The 14,488-nt window shown below is 56.5% G+C and overlaps 1 protein-coding gene across 1 annotated transcript; it reads left to right on the top strand.

Annotated features, from left to right (window-relative positions):
- Position 1: 1 nt before the first annotated feature.
- On the top strand, positions 2–7,444 carry LOC102368310 (zinc finger protein 777; the record flags this gene model as incomplete). Its single annotated transcript, XM_025216551.1, is given in 6 exon segments — positions 2–265; positions 1,570–1,696; positions 2,750–2,863; positions 4,166–4,420; positions 6,051–6,398; positions 6,401–7,444. Coding segments are annotated over 6 exon segments (1,788 nt in total), but the record flags the coding sequence as incomplete, so codon positions are not given.
- Between the last annotated feature and the right edge of the window lie 7,044 nt (positions 7,445–14,488).

The following is a 14,488-nucleotide window of genomic DNA, read 5'->3' as shown; positions in this document are numbered from 1 at the left end:
GGTGCAGCGGTCGGTGGACGCCCACGCCGCGCGCCTCTCGGACCTGGAGGGGCGGACGGGCACGGCCGAGAAGAAGATCGTGGACTGCGAGAAAACGGCCGCGGAGCTGGGCAGACGGCTGGACAGCAAGTGCGCGGCGCTGGGCAGCCTCATCCAGGAGTACGGGCTGCTGCAGCGGCGCCTGGAGAACATGGAGAACCTGCTCAAGAACAGGAACTTCTGGATCCTGCGCCTGCCGCCTGGCGCCAAGGGCGAAGTGCCCAAGGTGAGCGCGCGCACACAGCCGCGGGCGGCTCCTGGAGGGAACACAGCCGCGGCAGGCGCCCGCCGTACAGGTTCCCCACCTCGAAGGAGGACTTTGTAGACGTTAGGGCTGGAAGGGACCTCGAGAGATCGCCATGCCCATCCCAGTAACGTCTCCCATGTCAATGCGTGTGACGGGGCATCCTCAGATCCAGTTTGCCGGGATGTGCAGGGGCGGGGGGCATCACACCGGGTTCCCCGCTATTGCAGCTTGCGATTCAGGACGCAATGAGACGGCGGGAAAGATTGGGGAAGAGGTGTCGCAGAAGGATGGAGACAGACTAGGGGAGTGGGGGAAAAGAGGTAGCTAGGACTGAGGTGGGTTATAAATAATCTGTAGGTGAAAACAAGCTTCTGTCGGAGAATTCATGCATTTGCACCCCACGCGTCTTCTAGCGAGACGTATTCGCCGACGGCAGCGCTCGTGGAAACACGCGAACGCGCCTTCATGTTCGCAGAAAGCCAGCGGCAAATTTGCAGGCATGAATATTCACTCCGGAGCTTGTTTCTAAGAGTCGCGTTCATCCCGCTGGCAACCGGAGCAAAGCTCGGGACGTCCGGTCCAGCCGGCTCCATCCAGGTGCACCAAAATGCTGCCGGCTGCACCCAGAAACTCTCCGTGGAAATGGGTATTTGGCAAGTGACGTGGAAAGCCGCGCTGTGTTTGAGTACGATTTGCGAACCGACAGGGAGTTCATCCAGTGAATGATTATCAGTGTGTATCTGGGTTTGTCTTTGTGTGCGTGTGGAAACAGTAAACACATCTGAACCAGGCTGGTGTGATAGCAAGTGACTGTTCGAAGCCGTCCTGTTCGCACCCACAGCTGAGTTTCCCCGACTTCCGGGGTAATCGATCTTGGGGGTTTTATGTCAGATCCTCGGGAGAGACCAGGATAAACCATGCTCCCTTATTCAGATATCATTCACCCTATTTTGTTTCTTGTATAACGGCACTAATTTTAATGGTGTTCCTGTTCCCTGGAGGTGGGTAAGCTTGCGGTCAGGTCTGTGCATTTGGGAGTGACGCTGATCCAGCGTCTAAGCCCGCTAACGTTTAGAGCCACGGTTTTGGTTGAGGTTTGTCATCACTGGGAACGTGGGCTGGAGGGGTATTTCCAGAAACATGCTGTGGCCCCTTCATCTTGCTGATCAAGAACTGATGTCCAAGCAAGCTGGAGACTCGCAGCTTTCTCCATCGTTTGACACAGCAACGTTCAAGATAGCAGGTGTTTGGGAGGGTGCTGAACGTGTGGTTTGTGGTTCCAGGTGCCGGTGACCTTTGACGACGTCTCGGTCTACTTCAACGAGAAGGAGTGGGAGAAGCTGGAGGAATGGCAGAAGGAGCTGTACAGAAACGTGATGAGGAGCAATTACGAGTCTTTGATCTCTCTGGGTGAGGGGCAGGTTTTGCTTGTGTGTTTGAAGCCCCTTTCTGGTGGCCCGTAGCTTTGGGCTTTTGGGGAATCAGAAGTGGCATCGTCAGCCCCTCTGTGATGATGATCAGTTCCATTTCAGAGGAGATTTAGGACACACATGGGTGCATTTGAGACTACTCCCATGGCTTTCCAGCTGTGGGCAATGCCAGGGGCGTAGCCCTTTTCGGTGTTGTATGTGATTCTTTGGCCAGGGCTGGGACACGTGGGAAAAGCCTGTGCTGCCTGCTCACATTGCATCCGTTTGCCAGATAAAAGGAGGCACGAGTCTCTCCACATACAGGCCAGGGGAAAACCAGGTGGGGAAATAGTGAAACTGGGCAGTGCAGCGCTGTCGAGTGTACGCGGTACACAGACCGGGGGTGGCAGACACAGAACTATTGTTTTGCCTACTCTCTTTCAGTTCTAGTCATCAGAGGCAGTTGAAAGAATGGGTGACACATGCCCACCCCCCACAGCATTGCAGCCGATAGTGAAAATCTCATTTCCTTTGTTTGCACCACGCAGCGCCACATCCTGTCTTGGGTGCTCCTGGGCATGCACTGCCCCCCATGCCCCTCCAGCATGCACGCTTCAAATCCAGAATCCTTGTTGCGTTGGTGAAGCTGTCCCCTGTCTCGAGCAGCTGCAGAGGGGCATCTTCACCCACTGATTTCTGGGTTTGGAGCACATGGTCAGGACAGGCCTGGGCACATCTGTGCCAGGATGCATCTTTGCCTCCCTGTCTTGTGCATGTGCCCTATAAGGCCACACATCACCCAGGAATTGGGAAAATTCTCAGAGGAGCACGGTTTTGTTTTCAGCTGTGGCTGTCTTTTCATACCGTGCAGTGGGGCCTCGGAGCCCCTTCCACCTGAGAGCCTAGGGAGTCCAGCCACCTCTTGGGAAATGCATTTCTCTGATGCAGACTCTGGATACTCTTGAGTCTTTCCCATCGTCTCCCCTGGGGAAAGGTCGGGGCAATGTTAATATGTTTCCCATGCAGCAGTCTCTCTTTCTCTTCCATGGAATAGACTATGCAATTTCCAAGCCAGGCGCTCTGTCTCAGGTTGAACAAGGCAGGGAGTCAAGCATTGGGGATCAGCAGGACTTGGAGGAGAGAGAAATCATCACAGACCCCAGTGCAGGTGAGTAGCAGATGAACGTGACACCGCATGAGGGTAGTGATCCTTGTTGTTTAGGAAGTCATAGCACCATCCCTTGCAGAGGGAAGTAACGGGGTGGGGCTGAGACTGACAGGCAGGGGTGCAGTTGGGAGCGAAGCCTGGGATGTTCCTTGCTGGAGGGAGGGAGGGAGGAAGGAAGGACTGGAGGGAGGCAGTTCAGGGGCAGCAAGAGGAGAGGAGGGATCCGAGTCTGTTGTGGGCTCAAGTGGGCCCAGTGTGGATGAGCAATTGCTCTGCTTGGATCCAGATCAGCACGTGGAGCAAGTGCCCCTGCGGGGTGTTGTGTGAGGCCCTGGGAGCTGGGCCAGGGGCTCAGCAGGGAATGCAGCATTGCTGCTGCCAGCAAGATCTTCCTGCAAGTGTTGCTTTTTAATAGCAAAGGAGACTCCATTAATGTAAGCACAGAAATGAACAGAAACCCTCCACCTGGGGAAGCAGCCAGGCTTCTCTCTGGGAGTGGAGCCAGCCGCCTTCTGCCTCTCAGGCTGGCACTCTTAGATCCTTATTCCTCACCCATCACTCGAACCCCTCACAGCCAGCAGGGTCCCTCTGAATCAGGGAAGCTCTGTCCCCACCTTGCAGAGGTGACTCAAGGCCCCAGGAACACGAAGAGACTTGACCAAGGTCATAGCTTTGCCAAGGCTTGAACCCGAGCGTCCTGAGAGTCCTGACCCAGGACTCAGTTACCTACCCTCTGTGAATGCACCAGTCCAAGTGCGAGTGGGAAGATAAACTTGAGTTTTAAACCCTTATTCCTGGGGATCCAGGGATACCACTGCACCCTGGCCTGTGCAGAGAGCTGGTCAAGATGAAAGCAGCAAGAGTGACCACGCAGGGGAACAGGGAGGCTGGGGAGGGGGTTGGGGAGAGAGTCCCCTGATGCTGGGCTAGGGGTGTAGTGGAAGTTGTCAAAGGAGGTGGAGGGTTGGAGTGAGATGGCCCAGGAAGAAGAGCTGATACTGGCTACAAGATGCCAGATCCCTCCCGAATCTGGGAGCACGGGGATCTAGGAAGAACATGCCATTTAAGATGAGCAGGGGCTGAGGCTTCAGTTAAGGTCTCAGCCAGGGGGAGTCAGAATCACAGCAAATTGTCTTCTGCAAAAATGGCAAAACAGCCCCCAAACGGTGGAGGTCACAGTGTCCTGAAGTCGGCTTCCTGGGGCATGACTCCACCATGAACCAGTAACAGGTTAGCAAGAACAGTTCCCTTCAACCTGAGCCACTGGTACAAACGATGTTTGGGTTCTCGCCTCGTTCGCAGCGGGTATAAGGGTGGTGATCAAAACCGAAGACCTTCATTCTGAGGACAGCCCCGAAAACCTGGAGCTACACGGGATGTCGGGGCAATCGGAGGAGAGCTTCCAGAGCCCAGACGAGGAAGCGACCTGCGAGAGCCCGTACGGCTCGGTGACGCCGCCGCAAAACCTCCCCGGAAACGGGCTGGAGGAGTCGGCAGAGTACGAGACAGACTACGGCGAGATCAAGAGAGTCATTGTGCACCAGGGGAACTGCACAGGTAAGAGACCCCGTGGGTGCGTGCTACAGGGGATGGGGCGAGCTCACATCAAACACGCATGCTTCTCCATCTCCAGCTAGTCTGAAACAGATGGAAACATAAAGTGCACCAAGGGCTGTGCTCTCACGTGGTCATGCCCATCGGGCAGTGCTTCCCAGGAGAGGAGGAGCTTCGCTGTGTACATAGGGCGAGCCAAGATCAGCTGGTACCTGCTCATGTGTTAGGATCACTGCTGTGTAGCAGCTAAACTCTGGTCATCTCTGAAAGGGCCTCATCCCTTAAGAGGGGCCATGAGAGAGGCAGTTTCTGTGTTTGTCTTGAGTGAAGCAGACATCTTGACTGCAGCAGAGCTATAGGTGTGCCTGGGACTTGAGGTGCTATTCCCACCTGATCAAAGCCCAAGCCTTGTGGATAGCAGTGGCCACCTCTTCCTGCATCCTGGCCCCCTATGCTCAGCGTCCCAGAGAGACCGGGGCAGTTCATACCTGAGTCTTGGGACCAGTGCAAACACTTTCCATTCTGCTCCTGCCTTGTTCGTGAGGCCAAAAAGGCCAGCCCCGTTAGGGTTCCTAACACATCCTCCTCTCGCGTGGGAGACTCCAGAAGGAAAATCCTAAAGCAAAACTAAAATACACCCAGACTAGAACAGTGGGCCCCTCCATCCTGTGCATGATTTCACCATCCAAAACTCAGACTTGGCTGAAAGTCCTTTCTTGCAGCGTGGTATCAGCGACTGTACTGAGTGCTTGTTGGCTCTTGGGAAGATCGGTACCATGTCCTCCCCCTCTGAAACCTCCTTTTCTTGTCTCTCTCGAGGGTCGGTAGCGCGATGTTGCTCTAGGCTGAGATGCCTTTTGTTTCTTTTCACTCCCCAGCCCCTGCTCTAAAAGAGCGAGTCAGGACCATTTTTGACAACAAAACATTTAGTCAGCTTGTTTCTTCCATACAAGGAGCTCTGTCCTAGGCAATCCCGAACACATGGGATTTCAGTTGTCTCCCTCGCTACCGTACGTGTAGTTCTCTCCTGTGGAAGCAGATCCATGCCTGACCCCCCAAGGTTTAAAACACTAGTAAAAGATAGCTGCATGTACTGTGTATAGGGTCTGGTTCTGACCATGCTTCAGGACAGTCCCCTTCTGCCCCCAAGCACATCCCTGAGACACAGTCATGAGGACAGGGGACTGCAAGACTCTTTGCTAGGAGAGCAGAAGGCTCTTGAAGCCGTTGTCCTGGGAGCAGTTCCCACAGAGCTGCATTAACGAGCGGTTCTGTGTCAGGCAGACTGTAATAGATCTGCATGCAGCAAACAGCTGAAACCCTGACCTGCTGCAAACAGAGTCTTAGCAAACAGCAACTGCCTGCTGGGGGACAGCAGGATGGGATTTGGGTAGCTGCAACTCACCTGGATTCCCTCTCAGCATCATCCAGTAGCTCCTGAAGAGTCCCAGATGGGCTGAACCTGCTCTGACCACCCTCCCCCCCAGCCCTCCCGGAGCCAAGCCAAAAGTGGTTTCGGCTGATTTGCTCCTAACAAATCTTCGGGTCATTTCCAGCGTGTGTCGAGGGATTCTGTATCATAAGAGCCTTAAATTAATGCGGTGTGCATTGCGTTTCAAATTCCTTCCCCCAGATGATGGGATCGTGATCAAAACCGAGGAGGACGAGGAGGAAGAGGACCCCGACAGCCTAGAGCCCTGCACGATGTTCTCGGGGCGGGTGGAGCCGCAGGTTTTCCAGAACCACGACCCGGGGGTGCCACGCGAGGCTCACTGCAGCTCCAAAATGCAGCCCCGGAGCCTGTCTAGCAGCTTGCTGGGGAAGCCAACCGCCTGCGAGAGAGACGCTGGCGAGATGAAGGCGGCCGTGATGCACCAGAGGAACCGGACGCGGGAGCGGCCGTACATCTGCCCGGAGTGCGGGAAGAGCTTCATGCTGAGGATCAACTACATCATCCACCAGCGGAACCACCTCAAGGAGGGCGGGCGGGCGGCGTGGCCCGGCGCCCCGACCCCTTTGGCGACCAGCGCGGCCTCAAGCCCCAGCCGCGGCCCCCGCCAGCCGGCAAGCCCTACAAGTGCTCCGAGTGCGAGAGCAGCTTCAGCCACAAGTCCAGCCTAAGCAAACACCAGATCACGCACGTGGGAGAGAGGCCGTACACCTGCGGCGAGTGCCGCAAGAGTTTCCGGCTCCAGATCAGCCTCATCATGCACCAGCGCGTGCACGCCGGCAAGAGCGAGATGTCCTTCCTGTGCCCGCAGTGCGGGAAGGCCTTCAGCCGCCCCTCCCACCTGCTGCGGCACCAGCGCACCCACACGGGCGAGCGCCCCTACAAGTGCACGCAGTGCGAGAAGACCTTCGGCGAGAAGTCCAAGCTCACCAACCACTACCGCATCCACACCCGCGAGCGCCCCCATGCCTGCGGGGAATGCGGCAAGGGCTTCATCCGCAAGCACCACCTCCTGGAGCATCAGCGCATCCACACCGGGGAGAGGCCGTACCACTGCGGGGAATGCGGGAAGAACTTCACGCAGAAGCATCACCTGCTGGAGCACCAACGGGCCCACACCGGGGAGAGGCCCTACCCATGCACGCACTGTACCAAGTGCTTCCGATATAAACAGTCCCTCAAGTACCACTTGCGGACGCATGCGGGTGACTAGGAGAGCCCCGCCCCCCACCTCACCCCGGGCAGCCCGGCGTGGGGCCGACGGTAGCACAACACTCGGCAGAGACCCGGGTGGGAGCCTCGGCATGAGGCCGACGGTAGCACAACACTCGGCGGAGACGGACGGGTCAGTTTAAAAAAAAAAATAATAATAATTAAATAAAATGAAAGCAAGCGCCATGCCGCAAAAGCACGTACCGCTAACAGCCGCCGCTTGTGTAGGGTCAGTCCTGGTCCGAATGTACAGGAGACGTTGCCGGCGTAGGACTCTAACCGCTTTTTCAGTCGATTCTCTTTTGATAATAAATGTGGAGGAACGTTTATTTGATAAGCAAACCCCGCCGTGCGGTCGCCATCATTAGGTGGGTTGACACCAGTCCCGACCTGGGGGCCTGCAGATCCTTTCGAGGGTGCCACACAGTGTTGGGTGTGCAAACGTAATTCAGACGATCAGCCTAGAAACGTCAAGTAGAAATCCAGAGTGTTAAAACCATTCTGACCTGCTGCGGGCTTGCTGAGTTATTTGCAAGGGAAGAATGGCTCTAGTATTTTTCTGTAGTTAAAAAACAAGTGAAAGCCAGGAGCTGGTATTTTCCAAGGGGTGCCTCGAGTCTAAAAAGTGTGAGAACCAGTGGTTTACACGATTGCTTCAGTCTGGGGGCATCTGAGGGTGCTTCCCTTCCTGGGTGCTGGGCTGCTCAAGTATTGCTTTCCCCCCCGGGGGACCGAGCTCCCATTATGGGCTTCCCTGGTACCTCTTTCCCCTTGAGTAACAAAGAGAAGCTCTTAGGCAGCACCATGTCCAAGCCAGGAGAGTGGTGATCAGTGTTTCCAGGCTGCCCGGGGAGCCTCTAATGTATCTGTGTAGGTGTGGAATGATAACAGGTGCCTTTCCCAGGTCCGAGGACCCGAACGCACTCATCAATTATACAGGACGGTGAAATCCTAGTTGCTGCGAGTCTGGAAGTTGTTCCCAGGCCTCCTTTGCTGCGGGGCAGGCCGGGTAGCTGCAGTGGGAGAAAGCGGGTGTGATCCCCCACTGTTACGGAAAGGGGCTCCTCCGTGACTAGCCCCTCTCTTGCTGTGATGGTCTCAGTGCCATATGTCCTAGTGTCTTGTTGCAGAGGGCAGGGTTTTCACTGCTTCTCTTGGGGAAACCTCTCAGCCACCTCATGTCACCTTGAAGTGGTTGAGCAGAGGTGGTCGGGGCCTGGGCTCCCCATCTCTGAGAGGCATGGCCCCCACCGTGCTGTGTCCCCCGCACCGTGCTGGGCACGGAGGCAGTGCTTGCCTGCACTGTAGCGGCAGACCCGAAACCTTCCCCCAGCCGTGCCTGCAGTCCCAGACAGGTGATATTGTACAGCTCCAGGCACATGGGCCCTACTGCGCGTGTGCCCGCAGCAAGCATGCAGCAACTTGCTGCGCCTCGCCGCCCTGCGGGAGCTGTCACCCTCCAACGAGAGCCAAACAGGGCAGATCATCCCTGCAGGAAACGGGGTGAAGTTGCCCCCCACTCGCTTTCACTTCTATTGTGCAGGGAACATTAACATGGCGCAGGCCCGGTTACCGGGGGACAGCAGAGGCACGGTCCAGCCTGCTGCAGGTTTGTGGGGTGGGATTATGGGCCCCTGGGGCTTGTGACCCCCCATCCGGAGCTGCTGCGGAGGCTGGAGAAGCTCAGGGAGCTCTGGGCAGCCTTTCCCATCCGCCCTCTGCATCAGGGTGCTCCCAAAGGCGTGGGGCCGGGCAGGACTTCCCCACACAGTGTCCAGGCTGGACGAGGGGCCCCCAGGCACCATGTTGGGTTGTTTGTGTCTCGGCAGCTGTCGGGGAAGTGGGCAGGCCCTGGAAACCAGAACAAAGCCTGTGGGTGGGGCTGGGAAATGTTAGGCCTGGTCCTGCCTGGGTCAGGAGGGGTTTCCTAGGGACCTGCTGGCTCATCATGAATATTTAGAGGATGAGCCTCCTCCTTTTGCTGTCACTGGACTCTCCCTGCCCAGGAAAGGACAGCCCCGTCCCAGTCCCCCTCCTCCCCAACCAAGGGAAGAGCTAGAGCCCGTCTCCGCGTCCCTTTGTTTGATGGCTCAGTTGCATCTGGATCCTGATCCGTTCTGGGGGGTCAAGTGACTGCCTTCCTCGAAGCAGACTGGGGCTCAGTCCCAGCGTCCACCCCCGAGCAGCTGACTCTGGGGAGACATAGGCCGGCAGCCTTGCTTGTCTGCCCCGTCTCTCCAGTGCTTCTGCGGGGAGGGCTGGCTGCTGGGATGATCAGACGCGAGGAGCAGGCAGCGTGCAGGCCTCGGGCTGCGTCAGCCGCGGCTGTTGTGACAGCCTCTTCCATCAGCTGAGCTGTGTCGCCCTTTCGAGCTGCGAATGCATTTCTTAGACTGAAACGTGCTGTGAAAAAAAAAAGGAAGCATCTTGTTATAGGGATAAACGTGTCTGGTTTTCCGTGGTAGCGTTAGAGCCATGTTGTAGCCTTGAGGGCCCAGGAACTATGCAAGAAGCCAGGATTTCCATGGGCGAGCTCTTTTGTCGGACCCACTGCATTTAATTTTTATCGGACGGCGCCGGGCTGGCTTCCGCCGCTCGGCCCTGATGAAGAGAAATGCCTTGCATTTGAAAGCTTGTCTAACGCCGCTGCTGCCATAACGGAGATCCCCCCCTTAGACATCCTTGCCTCTGGTTCCTCTCCAAATGTAGCCTACCAGGAAGCTGTCCAGCATCTCCTGGGACCAGGCGTGCACCTGGTGCCACGAGCTTGGTAGACGAGCTCCTTGCAAGCTCGCCGTTCTCTCGGACCCCTTTCAGGTAAGGGCAGAAGCAGAGAGGAGCCAGGCTATTCCAGCTAGCAAGCGCATAAATGGATTTAGCTAGTCCAGCTTGTTCCAGTGCCTGAAAAACTCAGCGGAGAAAGTGGTAGGTCCCCCTCCTCCTCGCTGCTGCTGCACGTCAGGGGTATAAGGGTGACGCGTTACAAAAATCAGGTGCCTTTATGGGTTTTGAACAGGCTGGATCAGAAATGCACCCTGAGCACCCTGACTGGAGTCCTGGCAGCAAGGAGACTTCTGCCAGATACGCTGTATCTGCAGGGGAGAGCTTGGCTGCGGGCGAGGGGGGGCGGTCGGAGCAGGACAGAGCTCCAAGTAAGCACGCTAACCAGGGGCCTGCCGCAGCGTCTGAGCCGGGCAGATTCGTGGCTGCTGCAGCCAGGCTTGGGCAGACCAGTGGGGGCAGAGGCAGCAATGCCTGCTACCTCTGTGCCCCCAGCGTCTCGGCAGGGTGGGGGGCCCTCCCCCTGCCAGCACCCTGCAGCTGGAGCAGGCAGCGGCAGGGGCTGACGGAGCCCCTGACCTGCCAGGTGCCTGGTGTAGGCTCGTGCGGTGCAGCCGGCACTGAGGCAGGGGGTAACGCTGCTTCTGCCCCCGCTGTCCTGTGCCAGCCTGGCTGAGCCCCTGCAGATGCGCCCAGCTCTGCCCTGGAGGGGCCCCGTCCTAGGTATCAGGCTGGGGACGGCGGGAGCAGAGTCCAACAGCCGCCAGCCTTCAGGTGCTAAGTCTTGTGTTGCGTCAGGAGCGACGGTGTCGTTTGGGTTTATCGAGGATGGTTTGCACAGGGCTGATCCGGCCTCGGGCAAGGGTCGCACTAGATGTGGCCTCTGGAGGTCCCTCCCAGCTCAGATAGGAGCCATAAACCGCAGCTCCCCTTGGGGATCCCCAAAGCACCTGTCCCTGAAATGTGGGAGGGAGAAAGTGGGTTTGGTGGGGACAGGGACATCTCCACTCCTCGCAGGAGCCCACGGCTTTCTGACTGCACTCGGCCAGGCCGGACTCCTACAAAGTCTTTCCATTCGGGGTTTCAGACCCGTTCCCCTCCTCGCAACCATTCTCCACGTGGATGGGAAGGAGCAGGGGTGCTGCTCTGCTCCATGGCCCGGGGGCCAGCCAACTGCTCTGCTCTCTGCTCCCTGCTCTGCTTTCAGCTCCCTGCCCTACGTGCCCCTTTGCTACTCGTCCCCTCCCTGGTCTGCCTTGCTCCACTCCCTGCCCAGCGCCCTGCGAAGTCGCGGGGGTGTCTGCAGGGAGAGGCCACGTGGGTCATGGCCTGTATGATTAATGAGCAAAGCAGGAGAGGGGAGAAACGATGGGATTGAATGTATTCGTGGCTGCTCTTGGGGCCCAGCTGGACCCAGCACTGGAACGGACAAAGGAACTGGGAGATGCACAGAGCTGGTGAGTGCAGAGCCGGACTTCGCATCTTGAATCATCTGAAACATGCTCGACCTGAGTTTAGCACCTTCTGGGCTAGATCAGCAGGAGAAACCTAGACCGCTCCTAGGAGTTTTACTGTTGAATGAGCAGCCCCCATTGTGAGATGCCTGGTAGGACGTAATGAGCCTCATTGGGCCGGTGAGGTATAAGACACCGCTGTAGCAAAAGAGCTGCCCAAAGCATCTCCATCATCTCTCCATGATGTAAAGAAGCCTCTGTGGGAAGCAAAAGAAATCCCCAGAGAGACCCAAGGACCAATCCTCACAAACAGGAAAGGCCACAAGCCTGGGAAAAACTATTGTCATTCTAATTTTGAGGCATTTACCAACAAAGCCATTAGGAAAAGGGAATCCACTTCTCGCTGTGCTGCATCTGAGCTCTTTCAAAGCAAAGAAGTAGCACTTGTTTTAGATTAGCACAGCCCAACATGCCAGGGCGGCGCTTGGCGATGAGACGATATTATTTTGCCGGGACCATTTTATTTCACACAGCTGCGAGACTGCTACGTCTGCCTTTTTAAAGCTCAGGGTGAACATCCTCAGCCAGGCTCTGGAGTCACAAATTGTATTGCATTGACACGGGCCGCAGTCCGTAGGCATCGTCCTCTGCTGGTTTGTAGTAGCTAATGGACTGATTTCTCCCAATGAAGTCCAGTCACCGGTCTCTCCGGATCCGAGTGCCGGCATTGGCAGGGCGCTTTGAGAGAGGAAAGCATTGGATCCATGTGAGGCATTATTATGCCTGATGACCAGGTGCTCTGCTGTACCCACCTGGAGACCCCCTGCCCCGCTCTGTGTAGAGGCGCTGCCTTGAGTGCTGTTACTGAGCCTTCCCTTTCTTCCTTCTCCCCGCAAAGGGAAGACAGGCCTCCCAAAACCTCAACCAGGGGGTGCAGGGGTGCAGTTGCACCCCACTTTCATTCCTGTCCCACCCAGACTTTAAAACCAACTGCCTGGGAGGAGTAGCGGCATTTCTAGTCTATCCCAGCCGATGCAGTCAATTGACTTTGTGGCTTGTTATCATCTCCTTGATTCCTGCTACTCTCTCCACTGCCCACGTGTTAACGGCCCTCTCTCGTTTTCACTGGTCTTGATGTTCCACCGTTCAAACGATCCTTTCTTCTGCAGCGTTACTGTCTGGTAGCCATTCCCAGTCCCGTCTCTCTCCCGTTTCACAACCCCTGCGCTAGCTAAAAACCTTAATTCTGGTGTAGTTATGTTGACTCAGAAACAACCGACAGCAACGTGTTGTAGGTACTAGCAGGATGCTCAAGAAGACTTGATTTTGTTTTATAAATCTGAATCACTGTCATGGCTACAGGACACATGGCACAGCATCTTTTCATTATGTTGACTATTTTTTTCCCCTTGGAAAAAGGGGAAGTTCCTTGTGGGTATTTTTTTTAAACTTAATATTTCATCTAGCAAAGTCGTGCACATTCCAATAAATATTTGATAAATTATTTGATACATATTAATAAAACTTCTAGTTTCTCTTTAACGGGAGAAAATTGCAGCGTGTTATATAAGATGATGCACCACATCGTCTGCACCTACTTTTTCAGCATCCACGAGACCAACCCGCTCTACGTTCCCAGTACGTTTCTTTATGGTGCCCAAAGGAGGCTGTGATATGCTACAGAAACATGTTAAATACGTTTCAGGACCGAGCTTGGAAAGGACCTGCAGGGTCACCGTGTCCTGTGACCCCTCTCACAGCCCAATCAAGCTCCATCTTAAAAGCGGTTAGTCCCATTGCACCTCATGTTTCCACTGGACGGTCTGACCTGGATCTAGTTGTTGTTTGAGCCCCGGTGGTCTGACAACTGGCGGTCCAGCTTTAGAGCACGTGTGCTGCTATGATATGAACAAAAAGGCCTATAAAAGACAACACGAAACTGCCTGTCAATGCACACCTCCCATGATGGGAACCACATGGCCTCCCGTGCAACAGAAATCTAGCCTTTAAATGGCCCTAAATAACCTCCTTCCAGAAAAAAAAGCAGATGCAGAGCCTGCGTGTGCAGGAGGTGGCTTCTGGGGTTGTTGGTCGTAGCCGTGTTGGTCTAAGGACAGAGGCAGGCGAGGTTTTTTGGGCAGGTGCACAATCTTCGATTAGACCAACCGAGTAGTTGGAAAAAAATTATTTGCAAGCTTTCTGGCACAAGCGGGCTTCGTCAGGCGTCGGGAGTCTCTGCTGTTCAGATTCGAGGCCGTGCCCCCAGCGTCAGCCATGTTAGCGCTGCCAGGACACGATGAAGGACTCCTCTGACCCGAGGCTGGCGCTTGCTTTAAACGGAAAGGGGAGCTTTGACGAGAAGGGAGCCTTGCTGGCGAGAAGCTTTGCCTGGGAGCTGCCCCTTTTTTCCCAGGTCATACTACTGGGGTCAGAGAAAAATCAGCAGGGTGGTCAGGAACCGAGGAGAGGAAGATGATGGAGAGTCCCAGGTTGGGGGCAGAGAGATGAGAACGGACAAGGGGTTATCAGGACACTTTCCTTGGGGTGGGGAACAGGGACTGGGGAGCAAATGGAGACGGGGGGGAAAAACAAGGCAGGAGCGTGCAGAGGTGCCGTGGGCACTAAACGGCGCCCACCACCGCGGGACCATAAGCAGTGTCTGCGTGCCCGCTAGCTCCTCTTGTGCAGCAAACGCCGCGGGGTCTCACGGCACCCCCGTGGCAGCCCGGCTGAGACCCCGTGGGAGCCTACGGGGACAGGGCACGTCGAGTGGCGCAGCGGCCCGCGGCGCCCCCCCCCCCCCCCGCCGCACCCTCCCGAGCAGCAGCACGTGTCCGTGCAACCGGCTCTTGGAAACTTCCCGGGATGGGAAGCTCCTCTTCGACCCCAGCCTCAGTCTCCCCCCGCCCCAGCGTGCGCCCATTGCTCCTCGTCCTGCCCTGTCGGGCCATAGGCTTCATCCTCTCTCGGGTCATCGCCCTGCGGGTAGCGTCGAGCCCCCTCGGTCTTCTCCAGGCCTAGCCCCGGTCCTGTCCAAGAGCGCCGCGCTCCGCTCCGCTCCGCAGGGAAACGGGCTGGGTTGCTGTCTCTCCTCCTGGAAAAGCTTGTCCCAGGGACCGCCATAGATACGGCCAGCCTGGTTTAGCAGCCGTCGGTCTTCCTGTGCCAACCGGG

The sequence above is a fragment of the Alligator sinensis genome, unplaced genomic scaffold (assembly GCF_000455745.1).
Source record: "Alligator sinensis unplaced genomic scaffold, ASM45574v1 scaffold524_1, whole genome shotgun sequence".
Classification (NCBI taxonomy): Eukaryota; Metazoa; Chordata; order Crocodylia; family Alligatoridae; genus Alligator; species Alligator sinensis.
This window is presented reverse-complemented; position numbering and strand designations above follow the sequence as displayed.